The sequence below is a fragment of the Lemur catta genome, chromosome 23 (genome assembly GCF_020740605.2).
Source record: "Lemur catta isolate mLemCat1 chromosome 23, mLemCat1.pri, whole genome shotgun sequence".
Classification (NCBI taxonomy): Eukaryota; Metazoa; Chordata; class Mammalia; order Primates; family Lemuridae; genus Lemur; species Lemur catta.
In genome coordinates, this window is record NC_059150.1 from 1,547,913 (window position 1) to 1,565,003 (window position 17,091).

The 17,091-nt window shown below is 38.1% G+C and overlaps 1 protein-coding gene across 6 annotated transcripts in view; it reads left to right on the forward strand.

The window, feature by feature from the left end:
* The window catches only part of PTPRC (protein tyrosine phosphatase receptor type C), a 103,729-nt gene that overhangs the window by 42,480 nt on the left and 44,158 nt on the right, over positions 1–17,091 (forward strand). For 3 of the 6 annotated variants that reach the window (XM_045536322.1, XM_045536321.1, XM_045536319.1), the window contains 7 exons: positions 4,035–4,061; positions 7,171–7,368; positions 11,534–11,674; positions 12,764–12,838; positions 13,960–13,986; positions 15,648–15,860; positions 16,897–17,025. In XM_045536322.1, coding sequence (XP_045392278.1) covers positions 4,035–4,061; positions 7,171–7,368; positions 11,534–11,674; positions 12,764–12,838; positions 13,960–13,986; positions 15,648–15,860; positions 16,897–17,025 — 810 coding nt within the window. The remainder of the gene's footprint in view (positions 1–4,034; positions 4,062–7,170; positions 7,369–11,533; positions 11,675–12,763; positions 12,839–13,959; positions 13,987–15,647; positions 15,861–16,896; positions 17,026–17,091) is intronic. The other 3 variants (XM_045536323.1, XM_045536324.1, XM_045536325.1) reach the window with 3 other exon arrangements.

Below are 17,091 nucleotides of genomic sequence, written 5' to 3' on the forward strand. Positions count from 1 at the left end.
TTCTGTTATCTACATTTTCATCTGTTTAATGTATCTAGTCAATTCCGTTGGTGATTCACAACAGGATTATAATGGGAAAAAGAGCTCGGAATTAGGTGATTTACAGATTTTTGGGGCTATGGTGCCACCTACTGAAATATCACTGAATAGTCTTTTGCCTCAATAACGAAAATACAAGGCACTTAAGTAAAAAAGTGTAAAAAAATTTGTCCCTAGTAGAGTAAAGCCAAAGTGTTTCTGTAACATATGATATGCTGCACTCTATTTTATTGTATTTATGTGATGTGCTTATAGAATTTAAGAGAAAGCTCAATGCACTTCATACTTTTAGAAATACCGATGCTTTTCTTTATTGTCATACACCTGTACGTGTGCCCGCTTAATTCCCAGTGCTATTTGACGTATTTTTCTTTTACTTATATTTAAATTTCCAAGAATTGTTCATATATAATGTTTGTATATATCGCAATATTATTTTTATTAATACAATCTCCTAATATTAAACCTGCATATATTGTATACTAGTTATTGAGTACTTTATGTAAAGGTTTTATTTGGTTTGACCAGATCTGTCTGACTCCACTAACAGTATATTGTTGCTTTTATGTAATATGAGAACTAGGGTATATCTTGTACATCAAGATACAACTGAGATAATTGCATTAGTTCATTTGCTTTGTGTTGGCCAGATCAATCTGTGACCATACACGGCAGCAAAATGGGTGGGTAGGTCATGAAATAATTAAATATTTCACACAACCAATGTTAATATCAGGTCTTTTGGTTTAACCATAAGGATTCAACACAGTTGTTTCTACCTATGATGCTGGTAATGTTCTGATAATGTCTGCACACACAAAATGCAACAATGAAGTCATTGTTCATATAATTTAGGAAGAATTACAAAACGTAATAGAGACATTAATAAATTATTGCAGACATTTGATAGTACGGTTTCCTCCAAATATTTCAGTAACTTCATCTACCTTCTACCTTATTTTATGTGTAGAGGTCCTATCCACAGAAGTATTTATTAGTGTACTGCTTACATTTATGAAAAAGTCATTAGATGATTTGAGGGGGTGGGATGGCATGTCCTTTAGACATTATTTAGCTTTTTTTTGTTTTCCCCTAAGCTATTTAATGTAGGTCACGTTTATTGTGTTCCTATATTAAGACTTGTTAAATATTTTGATTTTGTTTAATGAAAAAAATTTAAATTTATGTAATTTAGTAGATACGGCTTGATGAAATGTATGTGTTGCTTCAAGCTGCATCATTGTAGTGCCTGTGTATTTTTTCCAGAACGTTGGGTTAAATTTTGGAGTGGGCCTTCAATTTTAAAATTTTATTTTAGAGTCATCATGTAAGACTTTTTCAGTGGCTAAAACATTTTTATGTCATTTATCATGTTGCCTAAAAGTGTTACTGACACTGAAAATCTGCTTGTAGAGATTTTGTAACAATGAGAACAAGCAATGTTAGTCTCACACTGATTCTAAACAGTGATGTTGAAGTCTTGGAATTTTCTTTCAAAAAATAAAAAGGTGTGTGTGTGTATGTGTGTGCGTGTGTGTGTTTGTGAATATTTGAAATTCTACGTAAAGAAAATGAAATATAGCATAAGTTACAATGTTTTAACATAACCTAAAAATCACTCAGTGAAGGAATTTAGAATCATATTCAGAGATGAATGGGTGTAAAGTAAAATGCATATTCAATTCGAGACGCCTTTACCGGAATTAAGTATGACCATAAGAAGAAGGAAAATACAATGGATCTTTAGATATTGTTTTCCAGGGATGTTAAATTTTGTTGCATTAAGGATTAAAGGATTTGGGGAAATGTTGAATATGGAGCCATGATTAGATCAGGAAAAAAATATATGTATGCATATGTTCTTCTGTTCCCTAGCTCCAGAAACCACTTCACAGCTAAACAAGGAGTCTGTGAATTATACTTTCACTGGACGTCACTGTAGTTTCATCCGCTTTCCTGACAAAATAATATTCTGTAGTAAATTAAATTGACACACCTCTGAATTTTCACTCATATTTGTCTGTGCTATTATAGAGCATTTACTCAGCAAATTATGATTTAATTTGAATATCCATTTTTAGGGTTCAGTTTATTTTAGCATTTATAGCACTACCAGTAACTTAATTGTCAGTCAAATTCTGAATAAGATGCTTTTTTCCTTAGCTTATGCGTTTTTAACAAACATCGTTCTCTATGGAACCTAAAACACTGGCTAAAAGAACTTCCATGCTGAAAAGCTGAGGCAAAGAGGAAAGGCTGTGAGGACAAATTGGTGGGGGCTGAGGGAGAATTTACCCCCTGAGGGCTGAGAGCCTGGGCTCAGGTGGGCCCAGGTTCAAGCCTGGGCTCGCACGCACTGGCCTTGGGAGCTGGGCAAAGGCACTTGACTTTTCTAAGCTTCTCAGGGTTGTTGTGATGCTTAGGAGACAAAATACAAGCAGAGATCTTAATCTAGTGCCCGGCACCCATTCAACACTCAGTAAATATTAGCAATTAGTAATAATAAAATATCATTTCTGAATTATTCTTTTAAAAAGATAAATCTCTAGAAATTGTCCTCTTCATTCTGGTAATTCACCTCTTCTCTTTTTCAGGATTTAGATTGAAATACGATGCGTCATGTATTTCCTTAAAAAAACATTCATTTCTATTCAACAGCTTGGCATTAAATTAATTTTTCTGATGCATCTAACATGTATGTAGTCTGATGAATAGTGTATTGGTTGGAAACATTTTTAGCACATTTACTCTGGTATCCACAGTTCTTTTGTTAAAAAAGAAATAGTTTCACATAGTGTTTCACCAGTAGTCTCATTTCTACAGCAAATATATGATGAATTGTAACTTCCTTTTATGAAATTTTTTATATTGCTTGTTTTAAATATTGTGGTGGCAACAAGCTATCAAGTACAATGGTGCATAGTGGTCTTTGAAACTGTTGGTGGAGCTGATACAGGTGACACTAAGATTCCTCTTTTTCTGTCATCACAGTGATTTCTCTTTTATGTCCGTTGGTCCAATGGCTTCCATTATGCTCGAGAAAAATTTTAATCTTCTTATCAGGACCTAGAATATTTTCTCCTTGGCTCTTCTTCCAAAGCTGTTATCGTCAGATGTTCGATTTCTCTCTTGCATTTACTCATACTCATTCCTCATATAGGACGTTGTCTCTTTCATTTGCTTTCCTCTTAGTCTCCTGATTTTCCTGACCCCAGCTTTGCCTTCCGGTAGTCCAGGTTTTATTTCACAAAAAGGTTGATCTAAAATTCAAATGCTTCTCCATCAGACTTCCTCTAAAAAACATCCCTCCAATGGCTATCTAAAGCCTGTAAAAAAAATCCCTGATTTTTATTCCTTTAGGACTAAGCTAGTTATATGTAATCCTTTAGGTCATAGTTTAAGTGAATCCATGAAAGCCTCTTGAACACTTCCTCCACCAGCCAGCCTCCAACTCTGGCAGCCTAAATAAGATGTCTGTGCTCCTATAGCATGTTCTGTCTCACCCGTCATCATACTATACGGATTTTTATTTTTGGTCTATATCTCACACTGAAGTGAGCTCATGGAAGGTAGCAAATTTCTCTATATTGGTCATATTCTATCCCGACATGTGGCACAATGTTTAGCACATAGTAGGTGCTCAATAAATAATCACTATCTCAATAAATGAATGCATTTGGGAAAAATTCTTTTCAAAAGTCTTTCCAAAGACTGTTGCAGGATTGAAATTAATCCCAATAGTTCCCCTTTAGTGTATTACTTTTCTTATTTTGCCTGGGAGTTGAAAAAGTCATAACATAGTTTTGACATACTTGGGCTTTATAAAGATGATATTAAGGGAAGGAATATAGTTCTATTAGGGTAAAAGGTACTGAAATTCACTTTGTGAATGTTCTAATGTGGAGATGATATATGTATAAATATCTAACATATATTTACATGCATATGTATGAAATTTGAAACTTTCTAAGAGGTTTTTGTTTTTCTTTTTATAGGGCAAACCTCACCTGATCCAACTATTGGTAAGAATTAATATTTACATTTTACTTATTTATTTCTTTATTACAAAGTTTATATATTTAATGTTGATAAAATTTTCTGTTATTATTCAATGAAATCATTTTTAAGGATGAATTTTTATAATCATGAATGGTTCTTGACATTTGTTTTTAAACTTTATGCTTATAAGAGATAAAGTTTAATAACTACCTGAACATATTATTATATTTGTGTATACATTATTGTGTAAAAAGAGTAATTTTACTAAACTTGATAGTAAATCACCTGGCAGGATCCCAATCTCTTAGAATATATTAACACTAAAAATACATACATTTAAGTTAGATCACAAAAGTGGGTTAAGAAATTATCTGAGAAATTAGAGAGAAGTATAAACATAGACAATCACATATATATAATATATATACATAATTGTTCAAGAGCATTTATCTTTTCAAAGATATTCAAAAGCTTTGATACTATTAAGTTATTTTGTAACAACCATTTCCAAATTCTGCTGGTATAGTTGAATTAATAGTCTTAACAAATGTCTTAATCCTGAGACAAATTAAATTTAAGCAACAAAGATGCAGCAAATTCATACATATTACATGCAAAACAAGAGAGAAAAATTAACTTGCATGTGGTTAAAGATAAATCACATCACTCAAATGTTATTGTTATTGAAAATATATTATTATTTATTTCCTGATTAATCACATGCTTGACAGTATGTGTTCAGAAGGTAAGTAAAACCACTAAGACAATTCTGATTTAATAATTATAATACAGATTTTTAAGTGAGGCATGTTTGACACATTCTGAAAATTGAATTATTAAAGGAATTATTTTTGTCATTAAATAAAATTTTTTTCAAATGATGGAAACAAAGAACTATGTAAACATCAACAGAAAATACTCTTGAATCTGTGTAGGAGATGATCAAAGCGTATCATATTATTTTTTAAAAGATCTAATATTAGTTTTATGTTATAGCAGATTGTAGTTGGTCTATACTACCTACTCAAATGCAACTTAGCATCTCCACCTTTTAGAGAAGATTAAGTGCATCTCAACCATAGCAACTGGTTATTTTTGCAGGAGAGGGGTGGCTATCAGTTAGAACTGAAGTGAATGTTTAAAATGGTAGATGACTCATCACATTATTGAGAGAGTTTCTATTATTGCACTAACTCTGTTATAACAAGCCTCCCAATGATGAAACCAGGTGAGTTAAAATCGTGACCTAAAATGCAAATGAGAATGTTCTTTCCCAAATATTGCAAACAACAATGTAATCAGTGGAAACCAGTAGCATCTCTAAAGTGGAGGTTCGGGTACAACGTGGAATTGAAAATTGAAACATGTTTTCTAATCTTAAACCAAACTCTTCCTTGTGAAACCAGGGAATGTGCACTGAGTTTAAGGTGTGTGCAAGGATATTAAAGAGTTCTCTGGACAGCCTTTCTTCACACACCTGGGACTGCATTTGCTTGACTAGAAGACATAGGAATGGCAGGCTCCCAAATAGCACAGCACTGTTCCATGTGCTGTTTGGAGTGATTTCCTTTCTATTCTTTGTAATTCAGATCTAACGACAGTGGGAGTGGATGATAAAGTACATTTACTCTGAAAGGAAAAGGGATCACTGGGACTTTGCCAACACCGGAGTTGGTTTAACTTACAAATAACAAATTAATAATTGTCAAATCCATAGTGATGACAATGAATTAATATTAATGGAAAGGATTTTAAACTCCTTCCTTCTAGTCTTTCTTCCTCCCTACTCTTCTCTCCCTGCCTCCCTCCCTCCTTCTTTTCTTTCTTCCTTTGTTAGTTCCTCCCTTCCTTCTGGCCCTCACATTCCTCCTTTCTTTTCTTCCACCCTCCCTCCTTTCCTTTTATTCAGTGCATATCAGATGAGAGAATACTGAAGTTAGACTTGAGGTAAGACTGGAGGGAGCTACTTGTGTATTATTGGACTTAGTTGGATATACTGACATGTAATTGTGGGCGAAGGTTTATTACTAGATGGATTCATGTGTGAGTTATTGGATCATAAAATTCTAGAAATTGAAATTTTTCATTGGAAAATAACATACAAAACAACTGTGCTATCATTTTGGAGTTTTGTAATCACAGAATAGTTCTGCAATATTTCGTGCACCTTGGCATTGGGGCAGTTTACTGTAATTCAGTTGGCCTTTATCTGTATTTAGTAAAAATTCACTTTACCTTTGATATTAACGAATGAATGATTTCTTTGTATCATTTCTGTTTCCATTTTCTTAATTCCCTATTTAGTAATATCTCAGTTTTAGTTCTTAACTCTTCCCTTTCTTACCACGTCTACTCCTTTTCCAGTTTCTCCCATTCTTTCCTTCTTCCCAATCTTTCTTTTGCCCAATCTTGTTGAACTGAATTAATTAAAATACTTTTTTTGGTGATATAGCTCAGCTTTTGATTACTTAAATATATAAAAATATACATTTTGCTATTCAAAGAAGTGAATACACATTAAACATAGAAACTTTAGGAAAAAACTGCAACTCTGTAATCCCAACATCCAGAGATTACATGATTTAAAAAAATATTGGTGTATTTCTCTATTCTTTTATAAAGAACTACACTCTTTTTCAGTAAAAGAGTGAGCACAAAATAATTTAAAGGCTTTTAGTGCATAGTGCTAATTTGTCCTACAAAAAGATTTTACCATTGTACACTCATACCAACTGTTCATGTACCTCTTTCACTATCACCTTGATTTTTCCTCTTTTTAGAGTAAACTTAAACTGTGGTAAATGTTATTTCAGTATCTTACTTTGTGTTTCTTTTGTCATCATGAAGTTGAAGACATTTCTGTAGACTATTTCTATATATTATACATATATCTCTCTATGCATGTATGTGTATATGCATGTGTATATGTATCTATACATTTATAAATAGATATACACACACAATATACATATATATGCCATATATCACATATATATGGTGCATTTGTGTGAATATATATGTATATATATACACATACACACTGGGGAGTTAGTCTACTCAGATGACCACGTGTTTCAGGATATGATTCACATATTTATTTTCTCCTTCTTCCATCTCCTATTAATATAACAGGACTGAACACAACTAAGAAGCCCAGTGCCCTGTCTCCAAGTGACCCCTTACCTGCTCGCACCACTGCATTCTTACCTGCAAGCATCTCTGAACGAGAACATGACTCCTCAGAGCCCACACCTCCTCTTAGTCCAGGCAATACTTCAACCCGAGTATCCCCGGACCCCCTGGATGATGCTAGTTCTCTTAATATGACAGGTTGGCAGAGAAATGTTAATTTAAGTGATATTGGGCAAAACTTGTCTTTTGTAAATTCTGAAGTTATCAGAACAGTTTTTCTTTGAATTATTTGTGCAGTTTCTAAGTTTGTGATTTTATGCAAGTGTTGGAAATAGTAAGTGCCTATGAAATATTGGTTGACTAAAGCAATACATGCATGTTGTTAGGGAGAGGAGAGACAAAGGGAGGGAGAGGAAATGGCCTGGTAAAATCCAGAGGGGAAAGTTGCTCTATGTCCTCCGATCTGCACGTTCTGCGTCATTCTCCCGGCCTCTGCTCACTGGGGTTTCCCGCACCCTGGACAGGTCAGGACTCCCCGGTCTCAAATAGAAGAGCACAGTTTCTTTTCTAGAAAATAATCTTGCTATCAGGTGGTATTTCAGTTGTCTGCTGAGATAAGGCTATATGTTTCATTTATGTTTAAGACTGATTTATATTATGGAGCGTAATAAAATTTTTCTTAATGACATAATTAGGAAAAAATCTCTTAATCCACTTTTCTAACAATATTATATACACCATCCGAAATTGTTCCTTTTTTGAAAATGACTACAATAAGCATCCATATGCATAACATTAAAAATTTAAATGTGTAATAGTATTTTTATAAACATAGCTTATAAATGTTGTGAAACATCACTATAGAAGTATGTGTGTCTATACACACACATATACTTTATATATACTTTACGTACACACACGTACAATAAAAATACCATCCCTTAAATTCTGTTCCTTAGAGATACCCTTTTAACCATTATTGTATGTGCTCCAGGCTCTGGGCATATGATCTTGTGAATGTGCACGTGTATGTGTGTGTGTGTGTGTGTGTGTGTGTGTGTGTGTGTGTGTGGTTGTATAAGCACACGTATGTGTGACAGCTTCCATGTTTCCACACCTTTTTCCAACACTGTATATTACCAATGTTTTAAAACTCTGCCAGTATGATAGTTAAAAAATATTTCATGTTGATTTACATTTAAAAAAATTTTTTTTGATCATGTTAATCATCTTTTCAAATACTTTTTGGCCACTGTGTATCTTAGATGACTGTTACATCTCTTGTCCCTTTTTTAATTTCTTCTTTGTGATTTGTAGGAGGCACTGACATATTGGAGGATTCCTTTCTTATTCTGCCTGCAAAGAAACGTCCCAAATGTCAGTGTGTAGAGTTGATGGAGAATCAAAAAAAAAAAAAACCTCATAATGATTTGGAAGTCAAACAAGCCACCTGGAGACGTAAATCCTCTGTGGCTGCCTCCCAGGAATATGTAAACGGGTGGCAGGTGCCGCCTTCCTGCCCCACGCAGGTGGCGGCAGACGCTGGAGTCGCCCCCAGCTGGGTAAACCGCGATAGCCTTTGCTCCCCGGACCCTCTGGGCGGCTGTTTCCCACCTGCGGGCGCAGGACTGGGTGACGCTCACCTTTCTCGGTAGAAGCCTCACCCGCACCGGCCTCACCTCCCCACCACGCGCCCCGCCCCAGTCGGCCCTGGCAGCCCGGGTTTGCGGCCCTGCGGGCTGGCGCAGAGAGCAGGACGGTGCGGGGAACCCAGCCGCTTGCTCCACGTGTAGAGCCTGATAGTTGATGAGTTTGGAATTCCATGGTTACCCTTAGGGTATGAAACCGTGTAACAAGGTTCCCTTTAACGGAGATGAAAGAATAATGAAAATCGTGAGACTGCAGCAAAAATTTGCTAAGGGGGAAAGAGTTATTCAGGATACTCTGTAGGTTTATATTTTGAGCAATTATTGTCTAGTGAAAACTTCTTTTTGCTAGTAATAAAAATAACATACATAAATCTTTACTTAAAGACTTCGTACCAACAAACAAAACAATGGAGCGTAGATGACTCCTATCAGCAGTGGAGAGCCCTGAGAAATTGTAGCCACAATGAAACTGCTATTTAAAGAATGGGAAAAAAAAGGAATAGATGCTGGTATTTCTCATGCAAACATCAAGATTCTTTCAGCTTAGCATCTCTGAGTTTATGATGATGCAGAATATTCCCTCCCTTGACTTTCCAAAGTCAGAATCTAAGTCACTTCACGGTGCCCTTTTTGTCTTGTGCAGGAAAAACAGCTTTGTCCTTTCTCAGATCACGAGTCCGCACAGTCCCATACATACATGCAGCAACCTGAGTGCTAAGGTATTAATAGGTAGGCCTGCGTGGCTAGCAGAAAAATGGTCTCGCTTTAGGTATAAATCAAGCATGGAAATCAAATGTATCAAATAGAATAATTGCTATTCTGAAATATTAAAACTGTTCCCTGGCATAAAGATCATTCCAGGCAATCCAAGAAGAGCTGCTCCCACCTCCGGCTTCATTCTACTTACTCCCGCTGCCATGGAAACACAGTAAAAGATTTGGAGCTTTCAGCAAATTCAGAGGTTCAGAAGTTGTGGAGGGGCAGAAGCTGTAGACTGAGGAAAGAGGGCTGGCCCTGAGGGTCTGGTTGTCACACAAACCAGTCTGCTCTGCCCTGATCAAGGAGTTCTCCCTCTCACGGTGGCTAATTCCACTAATTAAAAATCTATTAGGATTAATCACCCTAATTAAAATTATAAATGCCACTCCTCAGCCATCACTGAGGTTACAAGGCAGAGGTAGTTTTCACAAGAGGAGAGAAAGTGGGGAATGTGGGGAGGGTGGGAGAGGGGAGAGGAGAACAAGCCAGAGAGAGAAGAGTAGAAGAGAAGCTGTCAGAAGGCTGAAGATGAATCTGGCTGCTTTAGAGCTCTGCGGAGGGCCAGTTCTATGTCGAAATGAATTTTTTTTTCCTCCCGCCCCTCGCCTCGAAATGAATTTTTTAAAAGATAAACAAAGCTTCCTACTCATCTACTTGTTCTGTTGGAGCCCTCCTCCGGGGACCCAGAACTGAAGAACTGGTGTTTACGTTATTCATTCTATTCTCTAGTTAAATTTTATGGTTTAGTGGCTTTTAAAGACTGAAATAAGAAGCCAAACTGAGTTTTTGAGGAGGTGGCAATTCTAATGGAAGGTGTGTGTGCAGTTATAGACTGTACTCATTTGTAATTGGAAGACGCCTGTGCAGTCACGTCAAAGCCACGTTCAGGACATGCACATGTGCGTGGTGCTGAAACACGGAATCTGCAGATGCGAGACTAACCTCGTATCATTGCACTGATGGCCCCAGGGATCTTGACAGTGAAATAGTCAAACAAGCTCTTGAATAGAGGCTAACTCATTTTTCTCCTGCTTTTTCCATGGCAACTAGCACAGTGCTAGTCGTCTATTAGGCGCCCCCTGAATGTACATTGATTGCCTGTGCTGTAGTTCTGGGCTTCATGTCTGGGGGGAGATGCAAAATGCATTAGGTGCTTTGAAGCCTGACCACGAAAAGTCCTAACTGAGTGCAATGTTCGGTCTCTTCAGTTACAGCACTAGGCCCTATGTATACCCATTAGCTCACGTGTGATTGGAAAGCAAGAGAATGATGTCGGTATGAAGTGGAGTTTGTTGGTTCCAAGCCAGTTTGATTTCTCCCGGCAAGGGGAGCCTGTGTAGCGAAAGTAGAAGTGTAACCTTCAGCTGGAAAGGAAAAAATTCTGAGCTCAGCTGCTGCACGGGCAGAAGCCCCTTCAGCTCTATTTTAAGAAAATTAAGACTGAGCACCTGCACCCCGGGATCCCTCCCCAGGGAGGTGCGGGCAGGCGTGCGCGGCTCGCAGCACGTACCGGGTTGCGCTTCCTCCTGGGCCAACCTCACGGCAGCCTCTTGCGCCCAGAGCCTCACTTCCGCCTGCGTGGTCTCAGCACCCGCAACGGTGCCCCTCTCCGCTGCTTTGATGCATTTTTAATGTTGCCTCCGGCAGCCCTCAGCCAGGAGGCCTGGTCTCCCTGGGCTGTCCGGGCTATTTCCTGAAGCCTCAACTGTTTTTTAAAGCTGTGCTCTGATTACTAAGCTGCGTGGGTTTCCAGTCGTCTGTCCCTAAACTCAACTTTCTCCCGAGCGCGGGTGTTTTCAATGCGGTTCTGTAACACGCATGTACTGTGGCACAGCAGGGACGCTTGAGTGCGTGCTCCTCCCCTTAGCTGCAGTTCCCGTGTCGCCGTGGCTGTCTGGCCACTGCCACTGTGCGGCAGGAATGAGTGACAGTGCTCGTGGCCCTTCTGATTGCAGGAGTCGCAGGCGAGAGGAGCACAGCCAGCACCTTTCTCGAAGACACAACTTTCACATCCGTAGCCACCCCCAGCCCTGCACACGACAGCTCTGCTGCCTCACCTGCACGCACCTCGGACGCCACCACAGCCGAGGCCTCAGGTCTGGCCGCGCTGCGCCAGCCGCCTGCAGCTGCGGAGAAGGGAGCGGGAACTCAAAGCTTTCACGCAGCCTTTTGCTTTCATGACAAATATTATTTGCAGCTTTCCTGTCTTATAAATGTTTACATCTTTATACTAAATTAGGCAAAAGAAACTTTCTCATAAGTTTTTTCTAGACATATGTTATTGTATTAATAATATTATACAGGTCTGGGCATGGCAGCGCACGCCTGTAATCTTAGCACTCTGTGAGGCCGAGGCGGGGGGGATCGCTTGAGCTCAGGAGTTCGAGACCAGCCTGAGCAAGAGTGAAACCCCTGTCTCTACTAAAAATAGAAAAACTAGTCTATTAAAAATAGAAAAGTTAGCCGGGCATCGTGGCATGCACCTGTAGTCCCAGCTACTCAGGAGGCTGAGGGAGGAGGATCGCCTGAGCCCAGGAGTTTGAGGTTGCTGTGAGCTATGATGAGGCCACGGCACTCTACCCAGGGTGACAGAGTGAGACTCTGTCTCAAAAAAATTATAAAAGTTCATGGCAAAGAAGAATAGGTAATAGACTTCAATGCCATATAGCCGTGGGATCAAATCCCACGTCTTCAACCTCCTGGCTGATTGTAGAACCAATTACTAATACTTTCTAAGTATCAGTTTTGCCTTCTGTAAAAATGATGTAATACTTACTTCATAGGATTGATGTGAGGACTGAATATGTAAAAAGTCTGGTGTGCAATGAGTGTTACAAAAGCTTAATTGTTACCCTTAGTAGTGCCCCAAATGAGGAGAGTTGTAATTGAAAGGGAATGGGATAGTTTGAGGAAGATCACACATCAGGCAAGAATTATAGCAAAGAATTAAGATTCCCTTGAACTTATACAGCGTCCGCTTGGAATCGCTTGAGATGTTGCTGTCTCCAAGGGCCATTTGTAGACAGATCTTTGACTCACTTTATGATTTCTAAAAATGAGCCAGTGTCGAATCAAAAAGCCAAGCCAAGATTCAGTTAGGAAATTACCCTCGCTAACGAGTGTTTCCCTTGTCCTGCGACGTGACAAACTCGTTAACATTTATTCTTGTGTTCGTTTCCTTGCAGATCCTCACCTCCTCTCCACCGCACCATCCACTCTGAGCACTGCAGCAAGCACTGTCCTTGCAACCACCACAATAGGTGACAACCTTACCCTCAGTCACGCAACCACACGACCCCGCGGTGCCGGGGATGTGCTCACACGGGGTCCCCCCCCGCCCCACCTGGGGCCCCTTTCTCTGAGAAGTTCCCTAAGTGTTCTGGTCCTGAGGGCGAGGAACAGCAGTTAGATACTTGGTTACTCAGCAGCGCAACAGTTGATGAGATCAGGATACAATGTTACCGTCCGAACCCCTCGTGTGGTTGTAGCAGCATCTCCCAGGAGTTGTGTCTGAGAAATAACCCGATCTACCAGAACTTCTTTTTCTAAGAGTGGGGTTAGGTGTTAGCATGGAAAAGAAGGATTCCGTCACGGGGCTCTCTGCTCCAAGCGGTGAGTAGCAGAGGGCTGATGGCGGAGTTCCAGACCAGCGGCGAGAGGGTGTGGAGGGGAAAGAAGAGGCCTCGAGGGACCAGCTGCAGCGACGGTGGGGTCTGTGGGTCCCTGAGGGAAAGAAGAGTCGGCCAGCCTGCCACGCTCCCTCCGACTCTTGCATGTCAAGAACAAGATTAGCAGAGATCTCTTAGTTTCCACAAAGCACGTTATTCCTGGTTCTCCAGCTGAACACGTGAACTCACAGAAGAGGCTCCTCAGTTTGCTCAGAGAGCAGTTATTACCCTTGCTGTGCACAGAGCATGCAAAAGTTAAACCAGGGAATGAAGCAGCCCTTGCCTATCATCTTATTATTTTTTTTTTTAAAAAAACAAAAGTATAAACTTCATTCTATGGGGATTATAATTATATAAATCTATTTTGAGATTAACCAAGGGAATGAGGACCTTTATAAATATTTTTGGCTGTGGGAATATTCAGCCATGTTTCCACACCACGATCAGATGTGTAAAGTCTTAATATTGTTATCACAATTAGGTTTCTTGGGTAAATTCATGAAAATGTTTTTTAGAACTAGCTCATTAGTTTATAACATTTGAAGTCTTAAGATTAAAATATCATACTAGGCAAACTTTGCATTATCTGTTAAACCTAACTATATAATTTACGAAGTTGAAACGTTGTAAATCACCTTTCCCCAAAATGTCATAGCAGATATTCTAAAACAAAATGTTAATAATTTGTATTCTTTTTCTTTTCTCTGTTACAGCTACTACTACACCTAAGCCACCCTGTGGTAAGTTTGTTACTTGGAGGCAGCATACATCGCTTTGGAATAGCACTGCAATTATTTCTGTTGACTGATAAAAATACCTTTTCAACAAATACTAATTTATCCTTCTTCATTGCAAGCTTTCAAGACCCACTAGCAAACTAAACTCACTGGCTCTAATTTCTCACCAATGACTATCTCCAAATCTTAAAAGCCAGTATCCCTCAGTGGCAAGAAGTTTGGATTTCATAGTCAGATCCAGTTTTCAGTATCAGGATTAAAAATTACTAGCTAGACAACTTTGGTGAAACCACTTAATTTCAGTTCAGGTATTTGTAAAATGGAATGATAGGGGGCGGCAAGGATTCAGTGTAAATGTAAACAACATAGATGGTACCTTCAAAGCTTATCAAGAAGAAAAGTCTCTCATTTTTGTCCGTCTGCCTGTCTGTCTCTCTTTTTCTCTGTCTTGCCAGGGCCCAGCTCAAAGCAGATGCTTGAGAACAGTTTAATCCATTCTTTTCCCATTTTCTTCCTCTCTTCTCATTGGAAACAAAGTCCTTCCTCATGGTCAGGACTTTTCCCCCCATTTATTTCTAAATCTCACTACTGAACTCGCTGCCTTCATACATTTAGTATAAAGATCGGCCTTCATATGTTTTTTTAATGAATATGATCATTTACAAACTGGCTCCGTCCACCCCTCCTCCTTCCACTCTGCAGTTAAGTAATATATTTTCTACACACGTACTCTTCCCACCTCCATGTCTGTTTTTCTATTTCCTGCTCATACTTTAAAACACAAACTGGGTCACTTTCTCTGGAAATCCTCCCCTATCCCTCCAACCTGAATAGATCTCTCTCCCTCTCATCACTCTCACGTTATTTTGTGCATAACCTTATTTTAGGTGTTTGCATGTCTCCTGCAATTCATGTCTCTGTCTGTCTCCACCTTGTGCCATACACTTCTAAACGCTGATCCTGTCTGACTTGCCTTTGTATTCCTAGTGTTTGAGATTGTTCCTTAAACATAATCAAGCTTAATAGTTTTTGTTAAATAAAAATCGGTGAATAAATTAGTATTTGTTGAAAAGGTATTTTTATCAGTCAACAGAAATTGTTGACACTAAAGAAAAGTATTTAGGAGGTTACGTTATGGATGATAACTTCACATAATGTAAGGAATGAATGAGGGCCTGTGGTCTCTGAGTAATTAATGTTCCACGTATTTGGAGAAACAGATAATTAATAACTACATTTTTAAAAAACAAGGGGACTTATAAAAGAAGAAGAAATTTTCAGATGCGTGATTCATGTGCGCATCGACTCAGCTAGTAATTATTGAATTTGTATTAATGACATAGATTATGCACAGACTTGGATTTAGGGAAATAATCAAAATGGACTGGATTTGGCTCTCGTGGGATTTACAGTTCAGTTAGGAAGACGGACATTTAACAATAATCATCCAAATGTAAATTTACAAGCGGAGGTCCTTATGTAGAGGGAAGTATGAAAGCATCGTGTGGAGGCACCTGATGTGTTTCTTCTATTTTTTATGTTCCTGGGGGCATTTTGTTAGTGATTTGATATTTTTAAAAATACACGTTAAGGCATTTGCATTTAATGTAGTTTTATTCATTTTGAAGAAAAGAGATAATCATCGCTGTTTCATTTTCTTTCAGATGAAAAGTATGCTGACATCTCAGTGCAGTACTCATACAACAACAAAACTAAACTTTTTAGTGCAAATCTGAATGTTCCTGATGATGTGACATGTGTACCTGAGTGTAAAAACAAGAGGCTGCCTGACCTAAGAGAATGTAATACGACCAGTGTTAATATAACTCATGATTCATGTGCTTCATCTAAAGTGTTGAGATTAGATGTACCACCAGGTGAGTCTATTTATTTCTATTTGTATACCTACAAAAACTGTGTGATTTCATGCGTGGTGTGGTCTAGCCACAGGAACTAGCCTGGTGGCAGAGCAGGGCTGAGGGAAAAGGAGTCAACGGTACACACGTGGGTGAAACTTTCTGTTCTCCCAACCAAGCAAAAATTATAAAGTCATATAAGCCTTCTGTTTATATCCGTTAGTCACCCTTCCTACTTCTTTAACAGAGAGGTTAATGCAGATGAGATATAGTGTATCCTGCTAAGTGATTGTCTATAAGCTTTTTTTTCTCCTCTACTTAACTGAAGTTATTAAATATATCTGTGAATGTATTTATTAAGTGCAAATTTGTCTGGAATATATTAGGGAAAAACATAAAGTTAAGGATTTGATGTTCATGGGAATAACCAAAATGCTCTCACAAAAAAAGGGAAGACTATAGTTGTGTTAAGGAGATCAAGCTGTTTTTGCCAACTAAGCCCCTGCCGGGAAGGAGGGTCGGAAGGTGTCGGGGAGACTCCTGGGAAACGTTTCTTAGCAAAGTGCATTTTAGAAAAGGGACTCAGGGGCTGTGTAATTTTTAAAAAATGTATCACAGCATTTAATAATTCTGGATTATTAATCAATTTATTCACATTTACATGTTACTAATAAAATCTGAGGATAATATTATTCAATTAAGAATCAATGAGTAAACACAAAATTGAAGATATCAGCAAAAATATAAAGTGGAATGAACGTTTCGAAATATGTAAAATTTGCAATTTTATCTGTATGGTTGCTTGAGTTTCAGTTTTAAAAGTAGCATAAATTCTAAGTGAAACACTATCAAAATATATGGTATTGAAAAATTATAAACTAAATAATCAAAAAACACTGAACCTTGAGAGTTATTAGACTTTTAGAAAAGCAATCTCAATGCTTGACAAATTCTTGACAAATTCTATGTTAATTAATATAATTTCAGTGATTTTAATTGAGAATATGGCACACATTATAAAATATTAATGAAGTCTATTTCTATATCTTCTCCACAGCGCCTGAAAACTTTCAATTAGTTGATTGTACACAGAAAGAAAAAGCAAATACTACTATTTGTTTAAAATGGAAAATAATGGGAAGCTTTGGTTGTAATGAAGATGAAATTAAATTCAAATTTAAATGTGGTAAGAATATAACATTTATCAAAGAATTTTTTTGTGGTAGGAAGCTGTTCTAGATATTGTTTCATT